Source organism: Clavelina lepadiformis, chromosome 2 (genome assembly GCF_947623445.1).
Source record: "Clavelina lepadiformis chromosome 2, kaClaLepa1.1, whole genome shotgun sequence".
In the NCBI taxonomy this organism is placed as follows: Eukaryota; Metazoa; Chordata; class Ascidiacea; order Aplousobranchia; family Clavelinidae; genus Clavelina; species Clavelina lepadiformis.
In genome coordinates, this window is record NC_135241.1 from 3,292,323 (window position 1) to 3,307,087 (window position 14,765).

Here is a 14,765-nt window from a genome sequence, read left to right on the forward strand (position 1 = left end):
CTTTTATATCAGAAATGTTTCACAAAAAATTGTAGTCATCTATTCCAATCAAACAAAAAAGCCGCAGTGCAAGGCGACCTAAAGTTTTAGAAGCTTTTTTTGTTACTTTTTGCATACTCCAAACTCCATTTTATTTTGCTACATTGAATAAGGGAAATTAGCCAATTTTCATTAGCCTTTGGCTGTAATAGGAACAAAATGTCAAGTCCATTCCAAAAAGTCAGCCAAATTAAAAAGACTACTGTAAATAAAAGATGTGTTTCAGTTGGAACTTGCACAGAGGCTAGCTCAGTCTGAGGATAAAAATTGTCATACCATATTAAGTCACTTCGACAATTACAGGAAAAATCAGTAGTTATCCTGACGAATCGAGATGGAAATCGTTGTACTAGCATAGTAGTACCGTATGTCATGCTAGGTTCCCAAAGTTTATTGTACAAATAAGATAACCAAGCATTAAAAGGATTACCATGGTAGCGTATTTTCGTGAGTGGATGCATTACGAATATTTTTCCAATCCTAACTTGAATACGATATAGTAATGAACTGATGAGCATCTGATTAGGGACGTATGGGAGTAGTAGGCGTATTTCTTTAAACCAATCAGAGGACAGCATGGTTGTTGTTTTTTTAGCCCGGGAATTACCCTTACAATTGCCCCGTTTTCAAGTTCTACGTTGTGTGCAAAATCTAAATAAGAATCGTCATTAATCATCAAGATAAATGAGCAAAAGCGGATTTTTAGCCTAAAAATACACTCTTGACCTTGGGCCTGTGTAACTGGAACTTGAGATATATCATTAAAGTCATGTTTCAGTGCATGAGGTAGCCTCAGACAGGCGTACTTTACATGCGAACTTTCAGCAAGCTCCATGCGGCAGTTTTCAGGTGGTTGCATTTTTCTAATTTTACTGCATAAAAAACAAAATAAGTAATTGAAATGCTAAAGAGTCGGCACATGACGCCTTCCTTGGTCTGATTTTGTGTTTTGATTTGCAGTTTGGCTAATTTCAACCGGTTTTGGCTCTACGTAGGCTATATTGAAATTGAGTTACGTAACGAATTATTATATGCAATGCAAAGGCGTTTTAATTATCTTTTTTTTGTTTCAGCAATGCGATCGCTATCAATGGCTGTAGATGACTAGCTTATATACCGTGGAGCCTGAGTACAAAGCATTTCTGGCATTGCCCATAAGATTGATTTAATCTGACCGGTAACCAACAGCAGATCATCAAATGGTAAGCAACAAGCAGATGAAGTCATAACTTGAGTAGCCGTGGCCGCACACTTCTGCACTAGACCCTATATTTTAATGAATACAGGTTGTAGAAAATGGGCCTTATATGTTCTTGACATTATAGCCTAATTTTACCATACCATCTTGCGGAAAAATGTTTGATAAAAGCACATGTTGATTTTAGTTCCACTCACAACATTATTTCTTATTAATTTGTGAGCAGGCCAAATTTTTTTGGACCAAGAATTGAAACTGAACTAAATTTATGAAATTATTTCCTCACAGTATCCATTTATTAATATAAATTGTTGGCAAGTTTGATCTAATTTCAAAGGTTTGTGTTATGGTTTTAACTTATAGATCATGTTTTTTACTTGTCAATTTTGGGTAACTTGGTACTGCTCTAAAGTCTAAATCAGGGGTGACGAACCTGCGGCCCGCGGGCCGCATGCGGCCCGCCAAACAATTTTGTGCGGCCCACCAAACGATTTGACAAACGCCCATACATGCAAGGCATATAGGACTTATAGGGTTGCCATACCGTCCGGAAAATTCCGGACATGTCCGGAATTTAGGGTTAAATTTTGCGTCCGGGAGACCAGCAGTCTTGAACGAAGCGTCCGGTGAGACCAGCAGTCTTGAACTTTCTTTCACCTGTTTCTAATCTTTGCGCAATGCGATATCAAAAGCTGATAGCACAATTGAGTCGCAGCAGTATGTCTTCAATAGATTGCCGCACTCAATCGATGTATTTTTTGCGGCCGCGGGAGCAGCTAAAAATCTGCCAAATGAAGCGGTTGTGCTTGAATGCTAATTATTATGCAAAATGTTAAAAAAATTGTGCGGCCCGCTTGCTCAGCCGTAACTGACAAAGTGGCCCGCGTCATCGAATAGGTTCGTCACCCCTGGTCTAAATGCATGCAGTTACAGCATATATAATATATGTGATTTATATTTGTTGATCAATAGTTTATTTCTAAGTTTGCGAAATTTCTTAATTGCTTAGGCTGTTGCATGAGGCTATTCATTTTTATCGAAAAATTGTTCTCAATTTGTAATATTTTTAAGTTTCGCTCAGGTAGTGGGTCAAATTAAGGATGTTTGTAAAATGAGTATGCAAGAGTAACTATTTGATTTTGGCTCCAAAATCCCATAGAAGGAGAGGTATGGGTGAAAAATAAAGATTTTTGCTGATTTTGTTGGACTTTTACGTAGGCCATTAAAAAACATGTTTAGACCAATAAGAGAGGGCAGTTTAGTTAGCGTTTTTTTTAGCAAGTTAAGATTTAGGAAACTTTTGTTAAAAACGTTTACAATAATAAATATGTCAAAAATTTGGAAAATACTGATAAAGCTACTAGGCTTGGAAATAGGTAATATCAATTAGGCCTAAAGGAATTGGTCTGATTCTCACTTTTCAAATTTTAATCACAATCTTTATTTTTACAGACGAAACTATAAGAGGTAATGTGTGACGTTGTACAATATAAGCATTTGTAAAAGAAATGACAGTAATGAAACGCGAGAAATACAGCAAGCATGACAGGTCTTAAAAGTGCAATTGTAACGCTAAATAAGATGGTTGGACGAGTTGGACCAATAAGTGGATTTTTGCTTTCAAATAACCAGCAAAGTGTGTTTGCATGATATGCTGCAACCATTCAGAATAAATCAGTAGAGTAAATGATTTTAGAGCAAACTACGTATGCCAGCATCGCTTCATCACTTAACAAAATTTTAGATACAAGAAAATTTTAATTTTCGAGTTCCCAAAGCTTAATATGGGTGGCAAATGAAATATATATGCTTTGTCTGGGTCGGTTGTCGGGTCATGCAAAAAAATCATTTAAATCGCAGTAAAGTTTTTACATATACAAATAGATTTTGATCACTGCAGACTGGTGTCCCTCATGTTCAGCACAATCTAAACAGTATGAAATACATAATCTGAAATTCTACAAAATGCTTACAATTTATTAATAAGATATTTCTAGTCAGTTTAAACGACTTTACATGCCTCTTCATCACGTCTTTGATTGTTATTGTTATTCTGTTTTTTCTTTTCATCATGTGCCACTCCACACCACATCAATTTCCTAAATCTATCGGGCAAGCAACTAAACAAAGCGTGGTCAAAAATGGGGTGGATCAGTTTGGCAGAAACATTCTTGCGATTACGATGCCCACCTGTTTATGGAACATAAAAATATGGGTTTTTGGATTAGTTACTATTATAAATATGTAGCAATACTTTGTGGCGCATGTTAATCTCTTTGTAGGGTAGCCTACTATGATGGTGTCAGATAAAAACTTACATGTCATGAAACTGACGATTAAGGCGACGGTAATCCCAACAAGAAATCCAAATGCAGTCAAATAGAAATACGACATAGAGTAGAAGTCAGCTATTGGTGGACGAGGTGCTGTTGTAACATTTTCCATAACTTGCGTACTATTTTCCATAAGCTCTATGTTAAGCTCAAGTGTCGTATTTTCTGACACAAGGCATGCTGAATCACTGAGAGACAACCGATTATTAAATTCTGCTTCAGGAGGATAGATAATTCTGCCCACAAACACCCACACAGTTGCTGTAGAGGCGGATATTACTCCAGCAAGGGCGCCCTAAGTACAAGAATGTGATTAAATGGTTAATTATTAAATGTTAATGGGTTTTTGGCACTAACAGCCGTTATTATAATATCTGATGGTTTGAAAAGCATGTCCAGCTGAGAATATCTTTTTACAAGGTTCATACAATTTGTTTGGCACCTCTAGAAACGTCACATAAAATCATGCACTCATCTAATTCAGTTGCTAGCCATCAAAATGTGATGATATGCTTTATTCGTAGGGCTACCCGTAACAAAATATCTCACCCAAGTGTTGCCACAAGGAAACAAGACACCCAAAGTGAAGACTGTTAACAGCGGTGCACCTGCCAATCCTAAAACACTGATGGAAGCCTGCAGTATCCCACCTAGTTGAGAAGTGAGGTAAGCGAATAAGATGCAGAGTAGCCCGTAGAAAACAACAAGACCTGTATGAGAAGGTTCAATGTTATAAATCTTTCTTACTTTAATGTGATCTGCCGTTTGCTAATTCTCACTACACCAGAACTAGCAAGGCAAAAGTAAAATGTATCGATTATGCGATATTTCAGCACAGTTCGGAGTTTTATTTTGGATCAGTACTAAGTAAATGTCAACAAATTGCTCCAGTCGTGCAGTGGAGATTCTTATTATACGTGATGGTATCATTTATTTCGATGTTGGGAGCCTAGGAGTGCTTTATAGCTTTCATTATTTCGATCAAACGAATCAACGTTGTTTGCATTTACCTTTTGAAATCCAAGTGTAGGTCATTTCTTTAAACGTCTGTCCTTTCCAACTGAGAATCGGTTTCAAAAAGTCTTGCAAGGTTACACTTGCCATTGCGGTTATTGCTGTGGACACTGTACTAAGACTTCCCGAATACACGCTCGCAACAAATAAACCCGGCATACCGGGATTGTGTCTGAAGAGATCCAGAACGAAGTAAGGCATCAACTGGTCTCCTCGTTTGACATGCCCAAGTGTTATAGGATCGCAGTTGTGGTAATAACCGTACAAGGCCACCCCAGCCAAAAGAGCCAGCAAATTTATGACGAAAATTCCCAGGAAATTGAACATAACCGACTTCTTTGCGTCTTTAAGCGATCGACAGGAAAGGTATCTCTGTACTTGAGCTTGGTTTGTGGCGTACAATGCCATGTTTAAAAATATGGAACCGACTCCAACAGTCCACACACTGTGACGTATCCGGGGGTCGGTGTCAAACCTGTTGAAACAAACAAATATTAACCTCTCCAGGTTTTGCACTTAAGATAAAACAAATTATAAAAGTTCCCAAAACGATACTTTATAAGACGTGGAATGTCTGCGCAATCAGTTTTCGACTCTCACCTAAGAAACTCGATCCGTCCTCCTTCTTCGCCATTCCTCCAAAGATTTTCAATCCCTCCAGCATTTACGCTGCTTTTTATGATTACTGCAACCAGACCAACAACTATGACAACGGCCTGTAACACATCCGTCCAAATAACCGCTTTCAAGCCGCCCTATCATATAGGTTATTGTAAGTACAGAACTGAATCCGTTTCTGTCTCTTTATGTCTTCATACATGAAGTTATTACCAAAGTGCTGTAAATAATGCAAATGACACCGGTCGACACCGCTGCTGCCCAAAGGTTCAGGCCAGTTACAGCGTTAAGAGCTAGCGCCGGAGCGTAGATGACGATACCGGCATACAAAACCGTTTGAACCATGTATATCAAGGTAACCAAGATACGGATTCCCCTGTGAAATCTGTATTCCAAGTACTACAAACACAGTAGAAATAAAGGTTATTTTTGTTCATAACTTCTGCAGTGCGCGTGAGTGTTTTTTTGTGATCTTAACGAGATAATCCGACCTTCGATAAGATACTCTACCATTGTAAACAATTTATAAGTTGGCTTAACATTTTTGGTGTGATTTTGTTTTTAAATTTGTTTACCTGATAGACGCTTGATAACTTTGCCGAGTAAAATACCGGTATGTAGATTTCAGCCGTGATAACAGCGGCTGTGAAATAGCCCACGAATGACCTTCCAAAAATAGGCACATTTCCGTTACATCATGCGTACTTTTTATGCAAGCAGACAATGTGAAATTCGTCACCGACGCTTGTAAAATTACGTGCTATGTATATTTTTATATGTGCTTGTATTGGCATTTTTCGATTCTATTTTTATTCTATTCTACTTGAAAGTGTATACCATGTATACATCGTTCCATACGCGTATACTTCCGCAGGCGTACCAAGGACAGTTACAGCTGATAAGAAACTCACGCAGAGCGACAAGGCTACGGGATAGGGGCTCATAGATCTATAAAAAATATAAATTGTTGGTAACACGTCGCTAGAGCAAGAGTCGGTAACACGATGCTAGAGTCGGTAACACGATGCTAGAGCAAGCGCTTTAACTAAATTTAAGCAAAGTATTTATCGGATTTAGGAGCCGCAAACATCAACATTACCTTCCTGCTAACAAATAATCCTCCGTGTTTTGCCGCTTTCTGTCTTTGAAAGCGTAATAGAAGCCAATTACGGTTGAAAGGAAAAGCATTACAGCAAACACCGCATAATCGGCGGCAGAAAACATCCTAGAGAAGGAAGTGTCCATTCTCGTTGTTATAACAACGTAAAATAATGTTCTTAATCTTTTCAAAACTGAAAACATGAACAGCGTTTTGCAAATCAAAACTCATCTTAATTTTATGAACAACTGGACATTTTCCCGCTTTGGCTTGCTTTTTTTTTGCTTCGTCTTTTCCTGTATTATGTTCACTTTTTCTCATCAGTGCTCAACAGCATACCATTCTCACAGACGACTGCCTTAACTAATCAGTGTGCTCGAAGACTATGCTCTATGAACGCATAATGCTATTTTCATGTGAAGTTAAAAACTATTTTGGTTTGTTGTTTCGTTGCATTCTTTCTTGACAAATACGTTTTGCGCAAGAAATTCTACAAACATGTAAATATATTTATAGTATATAACTATATATCTATAGTATACTATAGCTTTTTTCCTTTATGCGTTACGAAACGATTTATCTTCCCATGATTTGTAACGTCCTGTCAAGCGCAGATGCGAAGACTTTGCTATTTTAAAGTCTAATTTAACTCAAAGCTCATTAAGCATCTTTATACGTGTTACGTTCAGACCTCTGCAGCATGTTTATATTTTCGCGGTTTCGACATTACTCCGCTCAGAGGCCGCCCTTATGTCGGTAACACAAAGAGATTATTGTTGTGTTTGCAGAAAGACGCCATTAAAACTCTTCGATCCAAAAAACTTGTGGGCGAACTCGTGGATGAGTGATTTTCAAGTACATCAATGAAATCATCCGTTTAAAATTTCACTGTAAAAGCCTCGCAATCGCGATATTTAGAGAAAGTTCGAAATCCGCTTAACCTACCATAACATTAAATCGACAAACCAAATCTTTCCTTTCACCAAAAATTGTTCTCTAGCGGTTCACGAATAAAACGGTTCTCAGATAAAACCCCAGGGAAACAGCTACGCGACCAAATATTGACATAATCACATTTTTTCTTTCAACCTTATATTGAGGAAAGATGTATGATACAACTTCCTTCATGAAACTCTACTTACTTTTGCGTTCGGTAATGCGGAACCTGTTATGGCTCAAGAATGCAGCTACACTCGCCTGTGTAAATTTTCGGCATATAAGGAAGGCTTTTAAAGATAAGAAAGCGTATAATGCAATTATCATCGTTTGAAACCTCATGGTTCATTTCATCTTCGTATCGTATTGCTCGAGCATGCTGCGTTGCTGTGCTGTAATTTTAAGTAATCACTTAGACTGCTGCTAATGACGTTTGCTTGTCCCCCCAGGGAGTTTGTTACCGTGAACTTACAAAATATCAAATATCACGTTTGGCAAATTAATTGCGTGATGAAGACATTGCTGGATTAAATTATTTGCCGTTTTCAAATGTCACACTCTAAATTAATTTTCTTGCTGGGTGTCAGAGATGTTAGTGCTTGCAGGCTAATTTCTGACATAAAAGGAGCAAACGCATTGTTCGGATGTACGATGACCACCTATAAAAACTCTGTTTCTTTTTTATTATTATTTACTTTGATACATTTAAATGACCCTCTATCAACGTCCGAAATATGAGGTTAATTTCAAAATATGGAGTTACGTTCTAGTGGCGATCACTGTGGTTGATTGCGTTTTTAGGCTTTGTTGGTTTGCTTATTTAGAAGACGAGAAAAATGTCGGTGTAAGACCACCCACGATACTGATTGTCCATGCCTCTGTATCTGTTCATCGTCTAACATCCTTGACGTAATTGTCGACATCATATCTATACGTCATAGCGCAGTAGCTTTCCCGTCGTTATAACGTCGCACCTTTTTCCGTCAATTGTCATATGGCTCTTCTGTGCTATTTACTCTGCTTGCACAACCATCGTCAACAATGGTATAATATTTTCAGCGAAAAATAAAAATTCTGCTCTGCTGTGCCCAAATGCGTCTTCTGATTTACTGAGTATATTGTTGCAATCGTTGAAAATTCTTTTTGCTCTAGTTGATGGCTGACGTTAATGATGACATGGTCATTGATATGAGTTGGTGTAAAGCAATTTGGAAGAGCAGTTGTGTCTGTGTTGGACTAGTCACTAGAAGGACAGGCATTGCCTCGGACGAAACATACGCAAACATGGAAATATAGTTTAATAGCATATTTTAGGAAGCACTACAAAATGTCGTTGATGTCATCTTTCGATAATTTCTATGTCAAAATCATTTTTTAAATATCGGCATTTCTTTTTGTTCTTCTGAATGTTTGCCAACGCATGATACGTTGGAAGTGTCGTCTTCTCCGAAAATAGGTTACTAAGTATGTTGTTATTAAAGAGAAACGATTAGATTAGCGTTAGGAGAAAGGTTAGGCAAAGAGTTAGATTTAGCTGGTACGGATGAATTGAGGTGAGTTTCCAACTACTACAGTATGTGATAACTGTTGTTAACATCAAGCCAAAAGGGATTACTTGGTATGTACGTTGAGATAGTGACAAACTAGTATCATACGTCGTCACAAAGAGAATAGGCTTTTTAACTACTGTTTATTGTTCCTTTTCTCTATTGGATTTGCTTTTTTAGATAAGCTATTTGCGAAGACAAAACTTATTGCAAATTGTACAGTGCAAGCAGTTTTAAGGAAAGTATCATGCGATGTTGATGAAGCTATAATTATTGCAATCTTGTTAATGCGTTGTAATGTTGGCTGTTAGATATTCAAGACTGTTAGTTGACAACTTAAACTGTTATAATTATAACAGAGCACAGTGATTTGAATTGGGTCACTTGGCATTCGCGCAGTGCCGTGCGGCATTGTTCCAGAATTATCTATAAGGAAAAATCACTGGAAAACCCTTGCATCAAAACCTTTCGTCTCTGAATGTGGCGTTCGAGCTGCCTTGCTCATTTTCAGTTGTCTGCAACGGAAACAATCGCTTTAGTCAAAACAACCTGTTTTAATTCATCCGATATCACGTTTTTAAACGTCGTTGCATTACTTTCGTGTTACTTCTCACGAAGTCATGCGGCACTCCGCACCAAGTCCCTTTCTGAGCCGATTTGGGCAAAAATATACACAGCCAGTGACTGAAGAAAGGATGAACAAATCGAGGATCTACGTCTTTACGGCTACGCTGTCCACCTAAATCAGCATAGATTTCATTTTTTTCAATTTAGAGCACGTAGTAGCCTATATCTAGGCCACGCCTCGGCCAGCGTCACAATGCGTAAGAAGAGTTACGTACATTTCTACTGCTAAGAATGAAAAAAGCAACTTTGTTTACGATGCCAGGGAAATACGTACATGTCACGAGGCTTGTCAGCAACCCCACGACGATCGTGAAGGTAAATCCCCACGCTGAAAGGTACCAAAAAGACATCGAGTATATCTCCACCACTGCCGGCACAGTTCCGGTGGTGCTGCTCTGATGAGTTGACATTGCCGTTGAAAGTGACGCGAGCGGTGTTGTTGCGTTGCTGGGCAACGACGTTTCTGTCATTGGGCACATGTCTGTTCGCAATGGAAGAAAGCCTTGAAATTGCTCAATGTACCAACTGTAGTCCAAAGCACCGGTAAAAACCCACGCATTCATTGCGACACCGACAAGTAAACCAACAATCGCTCCCTGCGGAAGACAATAATTAGTGGGTAAGTTTTAAAACTTAAGCTGATCTTCCATTAAGACATGTACTAAAAAGTATAACCATCGAACTTAGCAACGGTAACACGTAGTAGTTATACCCACCGCAGGATTGGCGCAAGGGAATAGAATTCCGAGTGTGAATAAGCCTAACATAGGCCCGCCTAGCAAGCCATGAATTGCCAAGGCTGCCTTTAAAAGTCCTTCAAGTCGTGATGTTAGAAATGCGAATAAGATGCCCAAAATTCCATAGAATACAACAGATCCTAAAACCAAACTTAATATCTAATCTCTATTCTATAAATTTCCGTGTAAACGTGCAATAGCGAGCTCTAGCGGTAATAGATTTTGACTTAATTTTGAACACTTATGTAATAGATGGCGCAAGGAAGTTATAAAGCATGTACCTCTTGCTATCCAGGTTAACCTTTCTTCACTAAAATCCCACCAAGGAGAAAAAATATCCGTTACTGTTACGCTTGATAGGGCAATGAGTGACGTAGATACTGAACTAAAGCACATCAGTTATTTACTTTAACGGTTGAAAGATTTTTGAACAAACCAAGTCTTACAAAATTGATACTTTATCTGAGTTGAAAATGTCCCCGTGTTATGGTGTTTTGAAACCAGTTATTTCACAAAACAAACGCCACTTTTTACGTATTAATCTTATACTCTTAAGACCCGGGTTGACTTTCATTTTACCTGAGACATGCTGAATAAATACTTGCCACGATTAATCCTGGTGCTCCCGGGTTATTTTGAAACAAGTCCATCACAAGAAATGGTAAAAGCTAACAAAGTAAAGGATAAAGTTTTTTTTTCATTTGCACTTTCTTATATTTTTACTAAAGTTTAGTTGGTTGTTGTTGTTTTATTTTGTTTACTCCAACTAATTTCCATAGATCTCTGAATTTGCTTCGAAACATAACATACAAACACATCAAGTCGATTAGAAAGCTTACTCTTGCTTTCATGAACAGAGTAATAGGTGATTAGTGATATACAACACTTAAATAACCTGGTCCCGCTGTGTTAGATGAGTAAACTGTAATGGATCACATTTGTGATAGTAGCCGTAAATTTCAACACCGACCAACATGGCAAGTACGTATAAAATCAGCAATCCAGCCCAATTGAGAAAAGCAGCCCTAAGCGGAAAACAGTTGTTAGTTCCTCTAGATATGCTCTTTAACAGCGAGTAATAGCAAAAAGTAAATGAATTTAAGCCGTCAACCGCCAAGCAATTTCACAAGTCGGAAAAGATTTGTTTTTGGTTGGCTTAATCTTTTTATAATTTGTGGTAAATTTTGTGAAACAATGACACGCTTGGTTTGTTACTCACGCTTTTGCAGTGGTTGCCGATCTGCACGACATGAAACGTTGCACAGAAGCTTGATTGACTGCATACAAACTTGTTGCGCTTAGTCCACCGCCAACACATAATGACCAGAATGTGTTCGACAGTCGCGGGTCAGGATTGAAGCTGAAACCAAACGAAATTGACAAACACTTGTCATATTTTTTGAAAGCTTTACGTTTGCAGTTTATTCAATCGACGTGGAAATGTTTTAAAAATCGTAAACTCATTCAATTTGTAATAAATTCGCAAGTTGACAGGTTCTTTGTTAAAATTAGAATCGTGATGTAATTTGATTCATTTACTTTCCAAAGTTAATTCTCCCTCCATCGATGCATTTCTTCCATAAGACCTCATAGCCGCCAGCTTTTAAACTTCCTTGAATGAGCACCGATACAAAGCCAAAAACAATGAATATCATTTGAGCTACATCGATCCATATGACAGCTTTCAAGCCACCCTGTTGAATGTTGAAAACCTTGGAGTAATTTTATACTAACTTTTGTATTTTTATACAAGTAGCAGTATATTTATGTTTTGTAATCAGTGTTTTCTTGTACACTGGTTCTGTGCGGTCATATACGCATAGCTTCGAATTTACGTAAATTATAAACTTCGTATGCTTCGTATAACTTAAATATGCAGTCTACGAGATGTGCAATGTATTGTTCTTGAAGGTCATTTGCGTTAAGGCTGTGTCAAGGCTGTGAAAATCTTTGTCTTGTCTTTCTTTTGCTTGCAAGCGCAGTATTTAGTTTCGGTTTCGTTCCTCAGATGTTACCGCATGTAGGTTATTTTTCGAAACTGGCGTTTCTTAAACTTTACGAATTGCTTAATTAGTGCGGTTATGTCGTACTCGACATCAATCGACAAGTGCATCTAATTGCGTGTACACCTTTGCAAAGTAATGAAGTCGAAGAAATGAATCGTGATATTAAAAATGAATGAACACTTAACTACTCACCAGCGCTGTATAAATAATACAGACGAAGCTTGTTGATGTTATGGCGCCCCATATGTTCCATCCAGTAACTGCATTAAGTGCGTAGGCTGGCGCGTATATGACGAAGCCCAGGTAAATGACAGTGTGGACAATATACGTTATCGCACCCAAAATTCGTACCGACCGGTGAAACCTATACTCCAGGTACTGTGCAAGAAGAAAACAAATGTTGGTATATATTTTAGTGACAATCCAATCCAGTGTTATGTTGTATACATATAATATTTAGCGGTATCTTTCCAAACTAAAGCATCTCGCTGTAGACGACTAGACGGCATGCAAGCAGATTGACATATTGATCAATTAATCAATTAAAATCTTATTTCTTAGAAGATATTTGTGAGACGTGGTTGCCCACAAAATCAATACACTCCTACCGACGACTTACTTCGTATGCACTTCTTAGTCGTAAGCCGTAGAAAATCGGAACGTAGATTTCTGATGCAACTACAGCGGCCAAGAAAAATCCAATTACCAGCCTACACCATGACAGACGCGTTTAGACGTTTCGAATCGCGGTGACTCACGGCAGCAATTGTACACTTAGATTACTTCCTCGATGTAATGAGACTTATTACTTACCATATATATGTCGTCCCAAATGCGTAAACATCCCCTGGTGTTCCCAGCACTAAGGTGCCCGTTACAACACTTACAGATAATGATAGGCCCACTGGGTAGGGACTGAGTGACCTATAACATAGAAAGAGTAGCCTGTACATGGCTGTCAACAGGGTAAGGCATCCTAAAGGTGTTTTCAATGCAAAAGTTGTAACTTTCTCATGTCAATGTCACAAAAATTGGCCTGCGAATTCGATACGGATGTAACACGCTGTTATTACGTCACATTATTTTTGTCTTGAAAGTGTTTTCCTATTTTGAAACAATGAAAACAATCGACCTACCTTCCACCAATGAGAAATTCATCACGGTCTTCTTTCTTTCTGTCTTTGTAGAAGTAAAAGCAACCAATCAGCGTTGACACAAGAAACATCAACGCAAAAACAACGTAATCACCAGCAGAAAATGTTCTTCGAGTAAAGTCAGGAGCAAAATCCATTGTGCATGTGGAAAACGTTTCTATCAACTATAACTATACACTGGCTTGACACTAGCGAGAATAGCTGTTTATATATTTTTTTAAATTGACCCAACAAATTACCATAGTCTGTAAGTCTTTTCCTGTGTGAGAGCGATCGATAAACCGGTAGGCAGTTTTTATTGACTTGTTCTATGCCTATGGTAACTTCTTCAGTATTGACTTTCTAAGTTCATGATTTTCCTGTCACCAATGCTACTAAATTTTACCTGTTTCCCAATGCTCCGGCAAATCAAGTAAACTGTGCCCATTTGAAACGAAACCAAGACTGAGTGCTCATTCACGCGAAGATTGTCAAGAAAAAGTCATAAACTGAACGTAGTGTTAGAAATTCAGCCGCTTTAAATATAAAGTCGCTATCGATCCAATTCTCTGCAATCTACCGTACAGCCATGCTGATTAAATGCGAATACAATTTGAATACGATGTTTACTTTTAGAGATATACGGATACAGCCGCGCGTTTGTGTGTTGACTGTAATAGCTGAGTTCTAGTTGTAGAATAGTTTCTTCGCGTTACCACTAGCCCTATTTATACGCTTTTTATGGCTGCTAGCAGTAACCCAAATTTTAAGCGTAAAGGTGTATTGTATTCCGATCGCTTGCACGCACGGTAAACGTCGGGCAAACATTTCAACAGCGGCCAGGTCATGCGTGTGGAGCCGCATTATTTCGTGCGTAACTCTGCTGTTATGCTTACAAACAGATTTTGTAACATTTGCAACACCTCAAGTGCGACAGTCAGAAAACCTTTTTGTTTGTCGACTTCAGTTTTATCTTTTAACTGTTTTTAGTGAATTTGATAAACTTACCTCTATTGTTACTTCTGTTGATATCACATACTGTTATGCTGTTTATGGGGCGTGCTTGTGATAAGCATTTTTAATGTCACAGTTGGCCGAGAAGGGTGAAGGAATACTACGAAACCTGTGTGCGTTAATTTCTTAAAGGACTTACATTAAAGGTTACGTCAATATTGCATGGGTGCATTGGTGATAAAGTATACTTATTCTAGCAATTACTTTCATGAATTAAGTTTCATTCACAGATACGTTATCTACATGTAAGCTATCGTTTATACACTAATGTCTACTCTTTTTTATGTAGTGAAATGCATAAACTGGTAGTTTATGCGTAATGTTCCATCAAATGCCAATATGAAGATAAACAGCTACTAAAAACGAACGTTTAAAAATTTCTTTCCGTTTTAGAGAGCTAATTACAACGGAAGTTTACGACACCTTAATACGTGTTATACTGTTGGCTGCTAAAGTTTCCCAAA

General features: G+C 38.1%; 2 protein-coding genes across 3 annotated transcripts; both read right to left on the bottom strand.

Moving 5' to 3' along the window:
- Positions 1-2,644: 2,644 nt before the first annotated feature.
- On the bottom strand, positions 2,645-6,544 carry LOC143446762 (sodium-coupled monocarboxylate transporter 1-like). Its single transcript, XM_076946544.1, has 10 exons — positions 6,302-6,544; positions 6,040-6,150; positions 5,778-5,868; positions 5,416-5,601; positions 5,185-5,339; positions 4,581-5,059; positions 4,120-4,280; positions 3,556-3,865; positions 3,258-3,427; positions 2,645-3,164 (listed from the first exon to the last, which is right to left on the bottom strand). Exons 1-10 carry the CDS (start codon positions 6,502-6,504, stop codon positions 3,129-3,131), a joined length of 1,902 nt encoding a protein of 633 aa, XP_076802659.1. The 5' UTR covers positions 6,505-6,544; the 3' UTR covers positions 2,645-3,128.
- Positions 6,545-8,527: 1,983 nt separating this feature from the next.
- On the bottom strand, positions 8,528-14,716 carry LOC143446763 (sodium-coupled monocarboxylate transporter 1-like). 2 transcript variants are annotated; one of them, XM_076946547.1, is made up of 14 exons: positions 13,291-14,716; positions 12,968-13,078; positions 12,774-12,864; positions 12,347-12,532; positions 11,688-11,842; positions 11,368-11,508; positions 11,044-11,173; positions 10,728-10,816; positions 10,430-10,533; positions 10,128-10,288; positions 9,686-10,007; positions 9,381-9,523; positions 9,228-9,299; positions 8,528-8,697 (listed from the first exon to the last, which is right to left on the bottom strand). In XM_076946547.1, exons 1-13 carry the CDS (start codon positions 13,443-13,445, stop codon positions 9,243-9,245), a joined length of 1,845 nt encoding a protein of 614 aa, XP_076802662.1. In that variant the 5' UTR covers positions 13,446-14,716; the 3' UTR covers positions 8,528-8,697; positions 9,228-9,242. The 2 variants fall into 2 exon arrangements, with proteins under 2 accessions (XP_076802662.1, XP_076802661.1); XM_076946546.1 differs by having other exon boundaries at positions 8,528-9,299.
- Positions 14,717-14,765: the final 49 nt, after the last annotated feature.